Raw genomic sequence first — 15,786 nt, 5'->3', positions numbered from 1 at the left:
ATGTGACACTGAATAATATGAGGATTGTAAATAAACTAGTGGCAACAGTGGTAGGACTCACTGTTTAATGAGCTAAGTGCAGTTCATTATATTTTGTCAATGTAATCATCTGCAAAGTCTGTTATTATTTACCAAATGTTGGGGAGCCATTGAGGACTGTTGGCAAAGGGTTCTCTGTTGATGACAGTGAATGAAAACCCTGTTGCACGGACTACAAATGCCATGTCCGAAAATCGGTGGCCTTGGAGGGATTCCTTCAATGTCAGAAGCAGGTCAAAGTCATGAGGATGGAAGGTGTTCCCAGACTTCCCAGTGCCACCATTGGATTAAGAGCTTGACATTGTTTGTGACATGACAAAATCTGTTGCCTTGTGACATGATAGGGTGGTTGTCTCACAATAAACATGATATTTGCACCACATACCCAGACACTTATGTTGCTCCAGAAATTGGCAATGGTATTCTCTGTTGATGGTTTGTCCATCACGCATAGCATGTATGACAATAACACAAACAGGATAAGCTTCACTCAACTGATCTCCTGTCAAAATTTTTGTGAACATGACAAACCTGGGTGACGCCACTCATTCGACTGACACTTTTAATTCGGACTCAGTGTTTCATCAGTGGCATCAATATGCTGCATAAATGTGACTCCTTCATTGTGGTATCCATCCATGTGGATGCCACCCAGTGCATACTAGTGCTATTTATTTATGTTGGTGACATGATAAGGAATCTAACAGGATGCAATTTTCCTCATGTCAACACTTCATTATACCCAGGCCGGTGAAACATGTCACTTGACAGCTCGCATGCGGATGGCTATACTGCAGTTACGAGGTTGCAATAGCTGCCACCGTACACGCCCACAACTCTGAAGTACGTTGCATAAATGTAAGCTACAATGAACTTTTATACGTAAGTGCAGCAAAGTATGTTTTTCTAACAATGGAGAAGACGATGACGGAAACTAAGCATTTGATAGTTTTTGAAACCGGGAAATAAAAACAGCCGAAGTTAATGACAATATCTATGAAAAGTCGTTCCAAATTGTTACCATAATAGCTGCACGTAAAACGTAATATAATAATATAACCCTAAGCATACCAAAGAACAAAGTGAAACATGCATAGCCTACCTACCCGATTGCAGAGAGAGAGAGAATTAATTTTGTATACATTTACACTCACTAATTGACAATGTCAGTGGCGCCGTTCCATCCAGTTCTCTTTCAGTATCATCAGAATTGGCACCAAAACTGTTGTCTTCTCCTTCTTCTTCTTCTTCATCGTCATCATCATCAAGAGAAATCATTAATTGTTCATTTTCATTTATAACACCATCTATAGTCTGTGCTTCTCTTACAAGTTTAGCAACATGGTCTACTTTTTTCCTCCATGAGGTAGCGTCTACAGTAACAAAACCTTCCTGTAGCAGCCTTTCCACTTCTGTTATAGTAAAGGTCTTGTTGTTACTTCTAATGTACGCCTTCAATTTACTCCAAACCAATTAAGTGGATTAAAATGGCAGTGATAAGGTATAGTCTAATTACCAAGTGACCCTATTCACTTCCAATTTCATCTACAACGTATTTAGGCGTCACACGCTTATTTTGTTTTACAAGCAAGTATAACCGCAGCTTCGTCATGCTCATGTCCGCAGCAATGTCTCTCACCTGTAACCATTGCATGACAGTTTATTTATGGTCACTAGTGTTGGGAGTTTTATGTAAAATCACAAATGATACAGTGCACTGTCCATCACAAACACTGTCGGAACACCAAACCAAATGAACAAATTTTTAAACCACTGTAGAAACCGTGAGCGGTCCATGTCCTCATGATAGTAACTGGTTGTTTCCGATCTAAAAACTAAAAGTCCTTGAGGCACAACACTGTTTGAAGATCCTTCATGGGCCACAATTAATCGGGATCCTCTTCCTGTTGGCTGATGACCGCTGCTATTCAGAATATCATCTGTTCAGCATTTCTCAACCGATTCTCCATCGTTGACCCAGATTTCATCTAACCATATGACTGAGTGTGCCCTTTCCTACAGTTTTGTGTAAGAAAATGGTACAAGCTGTAGTGACATGAGCTTTTTCAAGTAACAGTTTTTGTACATCTACCTTTTTAAAACAGAAGCCCATACTTTTTAATATCATATTTAGTGACATTTTCCCCCCTGAAAAAAGTTAACTTTCTTGTAAAGAAATTAGCAACTTCCCTACTGTGGGATATTCTTTCCTTTTTATAATAGCTGTATATGTGCCGATGAATTACATCATTGCATCAGACTGGAGAGAATCTATATCTGTAACAGGACAAGGCTGCTAACACCCCCCCCCCCTCCTCCCCCCGAGTACTTAAAAACACACTGTTTCTCCCATATGGGCTTTCTTCCGCACTGTTTACTTCACTGTCAAAGTCTTGAAGTAGCACCCCTTTCCTTATAACTGTTCTTTCACTGAGTCCTGGAGTTTTCGAGGTGCGCTCTAAAACTTTATCGGCAGGAATCAAAGCATGCCCATTAACAGAAACAAATTCTTTTTCTTGCTCGTAAAATTAACGTGTCCTCCATAGCAATTCCAAAGCCTGACTATTTAATGGCACTCCACAGCGCAACGGATTGTTGCTTGGTGAATAACATAGTTTTGGTGACATTGTTTAACAAACAAAAACTGTAGTCGATGCAGTAACACAACAGCAGGCATTCGCGAACGAACATACGATGTTTACACGGAAGCCGGCAACATGGTAGAATCGACGCTGGAATTGGCTTTTGTTCAGGGCTGTTATTGGCTCAGAAGACGCGACACCTCACTTGATTGTTAGTTATATTACCATCTCTACAGCTCTTGGGGAGTGACCTTGAAGTGACATGTTTCAGTGGCCCAGGTATAGTATGTGCCACACCATTTGATGACTCCTCTACAGATATATGGATAATTCCCAGACAGTCCATCAATGGTCTGTGGACGTGATGACACTCAGAGTGTCAATCTGATCTTGAGGAATGGATGGCTGACCTATGCAGTTTCATTCTAAGCTGCACAAAATGCCGTGACCCATCATGTAACCATTGTGTACACTGATGCATTATAACCACAGGCTTCACGTAAACTCCAATAATATTCTGTTGCAGTTTTGACAAGGGCTTCATCAATTTTAATCAATGAACATTTATCACCTTTTTATAACATGCTGTAGAGCAGTGAAATCAACACTCTTCACTTCAGTGTTACACTACAACAACACACTCAACATGACAGACCCCAAATGCTCGCTACACATCGCCAACAGCATCACCTGATCCCTACCAGTTCCTATTTACGCACCCCTATCTCCTCTGAGCTGACAATGTTGCCACTTCTTTGTTTACAGACCTTGTATAATGAAAAGTCCTCAATGGAAAACAAGCAGTATAATGACAAAAGGTAATTCACCAAATTGAAGACAGTTAACAGGTGTTACACACATGAAACTTTATAGCTAAGCTTTTGTACTTGTTTCCTCCTTCAGAGAATCCTTTCAACGACATACACTTACAATTACTATTTACTTGTTCTGCATTGATTCTCTCTCTCTCTCTCTCTCTCACTCTCTCACTCTCTCACCCACACACACACACACACACACACACACACACACCTCATATGGTAGTTGCAAGGCTGAGAGTGTTACTAGCCTTCGGACAAAGAGCTAGAGAATACATATAAATCTGCATGGTTGATTATATTTTGCCGGCACTACAATTCAGCTGGGTTGTGGCATTATCTTGATTGTAGTCGGTGAGGGGAGAAAGGAGATGTAGAGTAGGAAGAAAAATTGGACTTGTATGCATCACACAATGACATGGAAGACTGGAGTGGCAAGGTTAATAGAAAAGAGGAGACGACTGTAAAGAGGGGGGTGCGAGTTCAGGATGAGTGAAGTTGGATCATGGCATAGGGGTAGAGGTGAAAAGTTGTTAGTGGAGATGGAAGCCAGGAGGATTATGGGATCAAAGGATATGTTGCAAGGACACGTATACAAAAGTATTATGAAAAGTGCAAGAAGATGGTACTGAGTTGCAGGCAGGTGCAGTTAATAGATTAGTAAACATCTGAGGTTTTGGCCAAAATGCCTTCTGTGGAAATAGAAAGCCCAAAGACTTTCACACAGGCTTAAGACACATGCGCAGTTTGACTGTGGGCTGGAACTGCAGCCATTAGAGGTGGATGGTGGGGGTGAGGAGGAGGCATGGGAAGAGAATGGGGGGGGGGGGGGGGGGGGGTAAAGCAGGGTAGAAGTGGGAGGTGATGTGCTGCCTGTGAGAGTATACAGAGACATGATGGTTACAGGATAGGGTTGCTAGGTGCAGAGTTGTAACACTGTGCTGTGGGCGGGGGGTAGGGATGGTGGGGGTGGGGGATGGAGAGCAGATATGACCCCCTGTCCTCTACCTTCGCTAGTCCCAGCTCTCCACCTAACAAACAACTTCTCTGTTTCCACTCCCGCACTATACCTGCCTTCGTTTGCCAACGCACCCACCTCTGCTTCCATCCTGTCCGCACCGTGTCCCTGAATGCTCTCGCAAGCAGCATACCACCTTCCCTCACTCTTGCCCTGTTATCTCTGCCCCTCCCTGCCCTGTACCACCTCTGTACCCCCACCACCCAACTTGGATTGCTGTGATTGCAGTCCGCAGTCAGGCCACTGTGGCCCCGAATCATGCCATGTACATGTGCAAGTGGTGCCTATGTAAATGTGTGTGTGCTTTCTGTTTTCGAAGAAGGCCTTTGGGCCAAAAGCTTACATGTGTAGTAGTCTTTTCGTTTTGTGTGATACTCAGCACCTCCTCTCTCTCTCTCTCTCTCTCTCTCTCTCTCTCTCTCTCTCTCTCTCTTTGTGCCTGCGTGTGTGCATGCATGCGTGTATGGGATGGAAATGTGGGTGCGCATTATTGTATGGGCATGTGGGTGCGCATTGGTGTGAGCGTGTGTGTATATACGCACACTCTCTGTTGTTGTTATTACAATGTAATTTTTGCTACAAAAAATTTTACAGTAGTTCTTTTTTTGTAACAACAGAAAATTATTACCGTTTTAGGAAGGAAAAATGGCTAGAGCAAGGGATATGTTTTTCCATTCAAGCGCTCATTTTTTGCTGTACAGTGAAAGGTTGCACTTCTTCCGACGTCTTCATATTAAAGGAATTCGCCACATAATATTTTATCAGTTGCCAACATTTCCTCATTTTTACACAGAAATGTGCAATTTGATGCAGGTAAGAAAAGTTTTTTCCACTTTTATTGTATATGTTGTGCATTAAATAATCGGTAGGCAAGTATATATTTATGCTGCCTCTCTCACTCTCTTCCCCAAAAATGTATCTAAATTCATCCAGAATGAGATTTTCACTCTGCAGCGGAGTGTGCGCTGATATGAAACTTCCTGGCAGATTAAAACTATGCGCCCGACCGAGACTCGAACTCGGGACCTTTGCCTTTCGCGGGCAAGTGCTCTACCAACTGAGCTACCGAAGCACGACTCACGCCCGGTACTCACAGCTTTACTTCTGCCAGTATCCGTCTCCTACCTTCCAAACTTTACAGAAGCTCTTCTGCGAAACATGCAGAACTAGCTCTCCAAAGCTTTGGAAGGTAGGAGACGGATACTGGCAGAAGTAAAGCTGTGAGTACCGGGCGTGAGTCGTGCTTCGGTAGCTCAGTTGGTAGAGCACTTGCCCGCGAAAGGCAAAGGTCCCGAGTTCGAGTCTCGGTCGGGCGCATAGTTTTAATCTGCCAGGAAGTTTCATATCAGCGCACACTCCGCTGCAGAGTGAAAATCTCATTCTGGAAACATCCCCCAGGCTGTGGCTAAGCCATGTCTCCACAGTATCCTTTCTTTCAGGAGAGCTAGTTCTGCATGTTTCGCAGAAGAGCTTCTGTAAAGTTTGGAAGGTAGGAGACGGATACTGGCAGAAGTAAAGCTGTGAGTACCGGGCGTGAGTCGTGCTTCGGTAGCTCAGTTGGTAGAGCACTTGCCCGCGAAAGGCAAAGGTCCCGAGTTCGAGTCTCGGTCGGGCGCATAGTTTTAATCTGCCAGGAAGTTTCATATCAGCGCACACTCCGCTGCAGAGTGAAAATCTCATTCTGGAAACATCCCCCAGGCTGTGGCTAAGCCATGTCTCCACAGTATACTTTCTTTCAGGAGTGCTAGTTCTGCATGTTTCGCAGAAGAGCTTCTGTAAAGTTTGGAAGGTAGGAGACGGATACTGGCAGAAGTAAAGCTGTGAGTACCGGGCGTGAGTCGTGCTTCGGTAGCTCAGTTGGTAGAGCACTTGCCCGCGAAAGGCAAAGGTCCCGAGTTTGAGTCTCGGTCCAGCACACAGTATTAATCTGCCAGGAAGTTTCATATCAGCGCACACTCCGCTGCAGAGTGAAAATCTCTTTCTTTATGATATGGAGATATTAATACAATTGGGAATCCATTCTTATATGATTATTAGAGAGTTTGATGACAGTTATATATTTGCAAGTTTGACATTGAATTCGTATGTGAATTTAATATGCAAGAATTGAACTTCATTGTGACATAATTTACTTAACAAATAAAACAACTATTTGTGCTCTTGTGTGATTGTCATTCTATTAGTGAATGTGGATAACTCTGTTAAATACTTCCTTAACACTTTGTTCTTGTTGACAGGAAGCAAACCAAAATAAAGATGGTGGAAATGAAAGTAATATGACTGTAACTGCTCTATATTCAAAATATGATGCTCAGAGGTTATCACCAATTGTCGGTTTTGACAGGGCAGTAAGAATGATTTCATCGCAGAAAAATGTTCAGATGCTGTTGACAGGAGAGTAAAGGTCTATTCTGTAAATGACAGTGCATGTTGCCAATGCACTTTTTCTCATTTTGCATATTTCATCATCATCATCATCATCATCATCATCAACAACAACAACAACAACAACAACAACAACAATAACAGCAACTACAACAGTGACAAACTCAGTGGTACAAGAGTTACAAATATAAGAATTAACCTTTCTGTGTACATATTTAAAATAATGTAATTTTGATAAGCTATTTTTATGTTGCTCTGAGAAATGGTGAATAAAGTGAAATAAAGGAGACTCTTTCATAATAATTTTGTATTGGTAAAAGTGTATTTTCCACTTGATGTTGTTAAAGAATTATTTATTTAACTAATATTTGTTTCTCAGTTTTCTCTGGATGGAAAAATGACCTTTATTACCCATTATTAAAGATGTTGGTGGCTCAGAAAGGAGTCAATACGCAGCAACAAAAATTTTTAATGACTTGCCCAATAACATGAAATGACTTAATAGATAGCACAGCAAGCTTTAAGTTTAACGTAAAATCATTTCCTTTGGGCCACTCCTTCTATTCCATGGACGAATTTCTATTTAAAATCTGGTAGCCTGTGGAAAAAAGAATTAATCATATATACATATCCTCTAAGCTAACTTATCCCTCATCATTTCAATAAAAGAATAGTTACATGATCTGTGGAACATCTAACTCACTAAGTGTAACATGCAGGGATATCTGAGAATGTCTAAGGCAAAGGGCAGTTCATGATGACATCATCACACAAGTAAGACGATCATATGGTGAAATCAAGAGCTGTATGGGGGTCCAACATCAAATTGGTTTGAGAAGAGCACCAGAGACCACCAAAGAAGTTGTCTTTTGCCATTCCTCTACATCATCATAATGCATGGAGTTTTAGAAGCAGTCAAAAGAAAGGACCCAGTAACTAACGCTGTAGAGAAATGAAATACGAATCAAAATAGAATTCAGCAACACCAAGATCGTTGGTTTGCTGTTGAGTATAAACTCTTCAACAGTCAATATAAGACAGGTCAGCTTCGGTGTGAAAAACTGCACATGTGCACAATGTGCTGCTTGTGTGTGGTCTGAGGCTTGGCTTGCTTTGCAATGTCTTGGCTTTGCTCAGTCCTCCTTGGAACAGCATAACATTTCATTTAGCAGTGCAGTGTAACACTGTTTCTTCCATGATTTGGTGTGGTATTTTTTGGTTAGGCACAACTTTCTTCAGTTCCACACAATCGTGGAGTCAATGCTGTTTATCCTTCATTGTTTATTCTTGGTAAGAAAATAAGTGCACAGGTCCAGGGGTTGTTTGCACAAAGAGAGGTAATCTAGTGTTTAACTGTCCCAACTTCAACAAAATGCGATGGAAAGCACAGAAGAGGAGGATGAGAATTCTCAGTACCAATTATACAGTTGCATAGTTGGCAGGTGCCACAAAAAGAGCAAAAAATGATGGCGATCAAGACAATTTGTAAAGGATTTATTTTTCTGTATATCAAGAAGCACTTTGCACTAAATTTTGACAGTCATGAAGCATAAAATTAAGTTGGTGGCATGAATAGTAAATTTTTTGAAGTCACACATTATTACACTGTCGGTTGCAATGGTTTTTGATGAAATTGAACAAAGAGTATGGAAATTTTTTACATTATTGCAAAGAATGTTGGTTAAGATAAGAGTCATGCCTGGATTTTTTTTCTTCCACCTGCTACTGTTGAATTTCTGAAGGAAAAATGAAGGCAGGAATGAAAATTAGAAAATCTGAAATGGTTTGCAGATCTTGTGTTTTAAATGGACTTGACTGCACAGTACATCCAATAAGATGTTGCAAGGCGAGAAACAACTTATTTCTGATGTGGGGATGCATTTAAAAAGCAAATGACATTTCTGACAAAAACAGTGTCCATTTCTCTGAGCTCACTGGTGTTACAGAAAACATGAATTTTGGAGCACACATTATTGTGTTGAAATAATTACAGGAATAGTTGCAGCTCTAAATGTTTTGAGTACACTGCGTACCTTACATCTGCTTTTGAGCTGTTTTCAAGACAGTATGCTGTTTCAGTTGAAAGCTCCCTGTGCATATGCAGATGGATCTGATCACTCAACAGTGCAATTCCGGTTTAAAAGACAAATTCTTTTACATTAGAACAGTCCATTAGCTCTATGTTGTTTTCCTTAGTAAGAGCTTCCACATCTCCATAATGGGACTGCAAATGGGATATGTTTTGATCAATAAATGTAGGTGAAAGACTTTTTTTCAATTACAAAACTAATTAAGCAACAATTACATGGCAACCTGAGTGACAAAAATATAAGAAATTGTTTGCATATATCTGTATGTTGATTTTTTTCCCCAATAAAATAAAAGTAGTGCTACATATGATAACATAGTTTTACATACCTTTAGGTCTAAAAATCATTTTTGTGTCACGTCAGACACTTGCTGTACCCACTGTACCATATGTAAGGATACATTGCAGCCAGAACACTGGCAATCAGTAGGAATTCCTCTCATTAGGCCTGTAACAAAATAATATTTTATAAGTAATTTTCAGTACATTTTCTATCATTAAGTTTGAACAAAATGGTGACAAATTGTAACAAATGTTCTTCTTATTAGAAGAACAAATACGCCGGGAAAATTTCAGAAGTCACATGTAACAAATGTCATTTTCTTCTCTCGCAATTCGAGACAGAAGCTTGCACAGAAAATGCACTTTTGAAGATATTGCAGAATGGCTACATATACCGATAGAGAATTCGATTTAGAATGCTAACATAAAATTCCAATTAAAATCATATATACTATTCTGAGGTTGTTTTCCACCAGTGTGGAGGGAAAAGCATACCTCCAGTCAGCAATCCTCGGACCAAACAGCAATCCCTTCATATCCAAAAGGAGATCCTCCTCCATCGTCTTCATGGTCATGGGGGTCTTAGGTATCTCATTGGCGGCTTCTGTCATCCACTGCTCTGCTCATTTGATATGCTTTTCTTCCATTTTTGTGCAGACGTTGCAACAGGCTTGTCCGGTCTCAGGTTCCATATATTCATAATTTCGATAATGCTCGTTGTCCACCACAGTGACAGCAATGTTGACATTTTTTCTCCGCTGTGAAAGGTTTTCAGAGACTTTTTCTCACAAATCGCCTTGCAACTCAATAACAAAGTTTCTGGTGAACATTGGATGAACACTACAATGAAGTAGACATCCCAGGGAACGTTTAAGCAAATAACTGATTTTTATTTTATTTTTGAAAAGGACTTTCAGTTCAATACCCAGACTGTTTCTAATTCATATGTTGTAGTTATATTTGCTGTTGTCTTTGAACAAAGAAAAGTTATTACAAACAAAAGTCAACAAGGAAAAATGTATTGTGATGAGGCTGTGAGAGTCCCCATCTTTTGAAACATGTACCTGTAAGAATGTCTTTGATGGACACCACTCATTATTCTGATCACCTTTTTTTTCCAAGAGGTAGTGCAAATATTGCTGAGCTAAATCTTTTTAAGCTGAAAAATGTGGGCTGACCAATTACATTTGATATCTATATAAGAACCCAGGAATTTTGTATATGAACTCTCATATAATAGGCCTTATCCGAATTGAGTGAGAGACCATTTGAAGAAAACTTCATTTGCAGTTTGTTCAAGATTGTTATCCTGCAATTCATCAATGAAATTGTAGTACCATCTGCAAAAAGAGAAAACTTACTGTTTTTATCAGTACAAAGAGGGAGGTCATTAATGAAATTAAGAAATAGTGGTGGACCTAACACAGAGCCTTATGGCTCACTACAAATTAATAGGCCCCATTCTGATGAGGCTGATACTCTGGATGTGCCATTCAGTGTTACAGCCTGCTTTGGGACATTTAGGTATGACTGAAGCAACGTACCAACAGCATCACTTCAATAATAATATTTTGATGGTTTACACAGTTAAAGGCTTTCAAGAGAGAATTTTTTTTAATAGCTTCCAAAACTTGATAGTTAAAAGAGGAAACAGCTTATTCAGTATGAAGAGCAGCACAAAACCCAGATTACTTTTGTTGAGAAAATGTTTGTAGTTGAGAAGCTTGACAATCAGTGTATGCACAGACTTTTCAAGAATTTTTGGAAAGATAATTGAAATGGAGGCTGGATAATATTTTGAGACATCACTTTTATCACCTTTTTAAAAGAGAGGTATCATTACAGCCAGTTTTAGACCAACAGTGACAATTTCTTCTTGCAGAAATGTGTTGAATATGATGCATAAGACTCTACTTGTAAATACACACATCGAAAAAAATGTTTTGCATCACCCAGGTTCCCAGAACTTCTGAAGATGGACGTTGACTGTGGGTATTTTATCACAGACACGGTTCCCTTGACTGTTCAGAGATATCACTAAACCCACCCAAAGATGTAAACAACCATCCATGAGCAGCGCCTATTAGACGAAGAGGGTCCAACAGCCTGTCAGTTCCAGTCATTCCACCAGGAAGGAGGTACACGGCTCGTATTATCTGTAGTTCAACCATGTCTAGACAGTCATTACCACGGTTTGATCACGTCTGTATTGTTACTTTTTGCCAGGGAGGACTCTCAACAAGGGAAGTGTCGAGGAATCTTGGAGTGAACGAAAGCGATGTTGTTCGGACATGGAGGAGATAGAGAGAGACAGGAACTGTCAATGACATGCCTCACTTATGCCGCCCAAGGGCTACTACTGCAGTGTATGACCACTGCCATCTTTGCAAACACGACACCATGCAATGTGGTCCAGATGGGCCCAACAATGTGTCAAATGGATTGCTCAGGATTGGTGTCACATTCTCTTCATCGATGAGTGTCACATATGCCTTCAACCAGGCAATTGTCGGAGATGTTTGGAGGCAACCCAGTCAGGTTGAGTGCCTTTGAGACACTGTCCAGCAAGTGCAGCATTGTGGAGGTTCCCTGCTGCTTTGGGGTAGCATTATGTGGGACAGACATATGCCTCTGGTGGTTGTGGAAGGCGCCATAACAGCTGGACGTTACGTGAATGCCATCCTCCAACTGTTGGTGCAACCATATCGGCAGCATATTGATGGACTACAATTCGCACCTCCATTGTGCACATCTTGTGAATGACTTCCTTCATGATAACGACATCGCTCGACTAGATTGGCCAGCATGTTCTCCAGACATGAACCCCATCAAACATGCCTGGGATAGATTGAAAAGGGCTGTTTACGGACGACGTGACCCACCAGCCACTCTGAGGTATCTACATTGAATCGCAGTTGAGGAGTGGGACAATCAGGACCAACAGTGCCTTGATGAACTTGTGGATAGTATGCAACGATGAATACAGACATGTACCAATGCAAAAGGACATGCTACTGGGTATTAAAGGTATCGGTGTGTACAGCAGTCTGGACCACCTCCTCTGAAGGTCTCGCTGTATGGTGGTACAACATGCAATGTGTGGTTTTCATGAGCAATAAAAATGGCGGATGTGATGTTTATGTTGATCTCTGTTCCAATTTTTTGTACAGGTTCTAGAACCGAGGTGATCCAGTACTTTTTTTGATGAGTGTACATAATGAAATTTCAACATTTTACTAGAAATATTGGCTGTATTAACAGAATTTTTATTTTTTGATGGCCTAATTGTTCTTTCAATCTCATTCATTGCAACATGAGGTAAGGATATCTTTGAGGTTCTGATGCTAATAACTATCTGTAGAAGAGGCATTGGTTTGTCCATAGATCCTTTATTACCTGCCACCTCTGCTGCTCTCAGAAAATGTTTGTTCAAGATTTTCACAACCTTTTCATGTTCCTTTTCAGTATTTTCACCTTGTCTAATTTCAGGGTGCATCACGTTCCCTAGTCTTCTGCCAGTTTCCATCTTTATCATTTTCCAGATGATTTGTGTTTTCTGATGTCTCAGTTTCAGATTTTTGGTCTATACTTTTAGACTTATTTATTTACTTTACAGACTTCTGCAAGATCATATTGAATTTACACAACAGATTATTAATATTACATACTTCTCGAATTGGAAAACTTTACTTGACTCAGTGAATTACTCCAAATTATGACACAATATGATATTGTGAAGTGAAGGAATGAAAGTATTGTATACTGCATTTTTTTTTTTTTCTTTTTATGTCACCTAAATTTCATAGGCAGATTTTCTAATACTAGATTTTATTTGTCGTTTAACAAAGTGTTTGCATTTTCTGCAAACAAAATGACCTTAGCATCTTTTAATCTTACTGTAGGAAGGTCTTTAACATACACAAGAAACATTAAGGACAGTGAGATGGATTCATGTAGCATAAACGTAAAGTTGTACTCTGCCTGAAAGGTTTGAACATGATAGTGCTTGACTAGGCATGGTTCTATTGGAGATGGAAAGCTGTTGCATTTCAGTGACATCTGAAGTGACACCCAGTCAACTGTTTAGGTCTCTAGCGTAAAGACTGACCATAATAGAATGTGGCATTTTTCACACTGACGAAAATTGCCAGACCTGAAAGACAATATTGCAGTGTCTGTATTATTCTGAATTATGATGCATTGTGGCAACTACAGGTGTTCTGAAACATGTCACATAAATGCTAGGGTTGACCAAAAATGGCACCTCCAAGCATGATGTGGTATTTAAATCAGCTTATGGTAATAACATTTGTAATTAGTTTCCATTCAGATGAAGACTGGTGCTGTGATACATGACTCTTTTGCACTGTTACACTCTATGTCCTTTTGCATAAATGTAACTTAATATGTTTCACAGAACTTCCTGTGACACCATAATATTCTCATTTACTAAAAAGGACATTGTGGTTTTCTGTCAGACATCTTTGTCAGACCACAGACTATACCAGTAGCCTGTAAGTCTTTACCTAATTACACTGAAGCACCAAAGAAACTGATACAGGCATGCATATTCAAATACTGAGAAATGTAAACGTCAGAATATGGTGCTACGATCGGCAACGCCTATATAAGACAGCACGTGTCTGATGCAGTTGTTAGATTGGTTACTGCTGCTACAAAGGCAGGTTATCAAGATTGAAGTGAGTTTGAATGTGGTGATACAGTCAGCGCACGAATGATGAGACACAGCATCTCCAAGGTAGCAATGAAGTGGGAATTTTCCTGTATGACCATTTCACAAGTGTATTGTGAATATGTGGAATTCAGTAAAACATCAGATCTCTGACATTGCTCAAGCTGGAAAAAGATCAATGATGACTGAATCGAATTGTTCAAAGTGACAGAAGTGCAATCCTTCTGAAAATTGCTGCAGTTTTCAATGCTGGGGCATCAGCAAGTGTCAGTACATGAACCATTCAACAAAAGATCATCAATATGGACTTTCGGAGCCAAAGATCCACTCATGTACCCTCGATGATGGCACGACACAAAGTTCTATGCCTTGCCTGGACCTGTCAACACCGACATTGGACTGTTGATGACTGGAAACATGTTGCCCGGTCGGACAAGTTGTATTTCAAATTGTATTGAGCGTAAGGACGTGTACAGGATGGAGACAGCCTCATGAATCCACGGACCCTGCATGTCAGCAGGGTACTGTTCAATCTCGTGGAGGCTCTGTAATGGCGAGGGGCGTGTGCAGTTGCTGTGATATGGAACCCATGATACTCTTTAACAGGTGACACGTACGTAAGTATCGTGTCTGATCACTTGCATCCATCCATGTCCATTGTGCATAACGACGGACTTGGGCAATTCCAGCAGGACATTGTGACAGCCCACATGTCCAGAACTGCTACAGAGTGGCTTCAGGAACACTCTTCTGACCAAACTCCCCAGATGTGAACACTATTGAGCAAATCTTGGATGCCTCGCAGTGTGCTGTTCAGAAGAGATCTCCACCCCGTCATACTCTAATGGATTTGTGGATGACCTTTAGGATTCCTTGTGTTAGTTCCCTCCAGCACTACTTTGGGCCTATGTCAAGTCCATGCCACGTCGTGTTGGATTACTTCTGCATGCTCGCGTGGGCGCTACACAATATTAGGTAGGTGTACGAGTTTCTTTGGCTCTTCAGCATATGTTCATGAACTCATGAGAACACTATTTAATTGACTTTGTTGATATTTGATTATAAGTACTGTATTTTTTTTCTTTTAAGGAATTTGTGATAGTCATTACTTCCTTTATTGAAGTGTGGAGATGATAAGCACATCATTGAACTTATTTGTAAGTGCTTGTTTCAAGTATTCCATGACTGTATTTACTGACCCTCACAGCCCAGTCTATCAGTGCTTGTTGAAGAGCTTGGTGACACAGACATTTGTTACCAAATATCACCTGGTCTTAAAGCTATCTGATCCTCATCATCTCTAGTATCTGACAATCGTTCCTTAGCCATGACTTCTCCTTGTAGTTGAAGATATACAAACAAATCTGCACCATGGACACGGCATCCACATTTGCCAACCAATGTTTGGGTTATCTAGCAGAGGGCTCAGTAACTCGCGTGAGCTGACATGTCTGCTGAGGCTCTTGCCCATGCTCTTGCTGAGCAGTTAAGATATGGTGTGGTGTGTAGTAATGGAAAGGTGCATGTACAGTGTTGTCACGACAGGAGAGGACTGAAATAGTGGATGGCCAGCTTTGACAGTGGTGCTGCCTAATAGCGAAAATGGAGAGTCGGCACCAACAATGTCTTCACATTTCAATCTGCAGTTAAAGGAATGTTATCTTTTTACACAAAGAGATGGGATCGCAAAATGCCTGGGGAGGTCGTTGAAACTCTTTATATAAAAATGGAATCAACAATTTGCCTGTACATACTAAAGTACGCCATTAAAGACGCTGCCACTTTATTTGCCAATTCTAATTGATACCAAGCTTGTGTTCACCTCAAATAATGTTATTGTCGATGAGAAGTTGAAACGTAATCTTCCTTTCTCTTCAGTC

General features: G+C 40.5%; 1 protein-coding gene and 3 non-coding genes across 5 annotated transcripts in view; 3 read left to right on the top strand and 1 right to left on the bottom strand.

Annotated features, from left to right (window-relative positions):
• Window positions 1-7,145, top strand: part of LOC126347880 (U3 small nucleolar RNA-associated protein 25 homolog) — a 60,972-nt gene extending 53,827 nt beyond the window's left edge. Inside the window, exons 7-8 of one of the 2 annotated variants that reach the window (XM_050002309.1) lie at window positions 5,094-5,270; window positions 6,695-7,145. In XM_050002309.1, the coding sequence (XP_049858266.1) occupies window positions 5,094-5,270; window positions 6,695-6,859 (342 nt within the window). In that variant the 3' untranslated portion in view covers window positions 6,860-7,145. Of the gene's footprint in view, window positions 1-5,093; window positions 5,271-6,694 lie in introns of those variants that run through there. The other variant, XR_007565171.1, reaches the window with a different exon arrangement.
• On the bottom strand, window positions 5,455-5,529 carry Trnas-cga (transfer RNA serine (anticodon CGA)). The gene has a single exon. It is a non-coding gene; the product is annotated as a tRNA-Ser (tRNA).
• Window positions 5,700-5,774, top strand: Trnas-cga (transfer RNA serine (anticodon CGA)). The gene has a single exon. It is a non-coding gene; the product is annotated as a tRNA-Ser (tRNA).
• On the top strand, window positions 6,000-6,074 carry Trnas-cga (transfer RNA serine (anticodon CGA)). Its single transcript has one exon. It is a non-coding gene; the product is annotated as a tRNA-Ser (tRNA).
• Window positions 7,146-15,786: the final 8,641 nt, after the last annotated feature.

Source organism: Schistocerca gregaria, chromosome 1 (assembly GCF_023897955.1).
Source record: "Schistocerca gregaria isolate iqSchGreg1 chromosome 1, iqSchGreg1.2, whole genome shotgun sequence".
In the NCBI taxonomy this organism is placed as follows: domain Eukaryota; kingdom Metazoa; phylum Arthropoda; class Insecta; order Orthoptera; family Acrididae; genus Schistocerca; species Schistocerca gregaria.
Note: the sequence above shows the minus strand (reverse complement) of the source record. Positions and strands in the feature narration are given on the sequence as shown.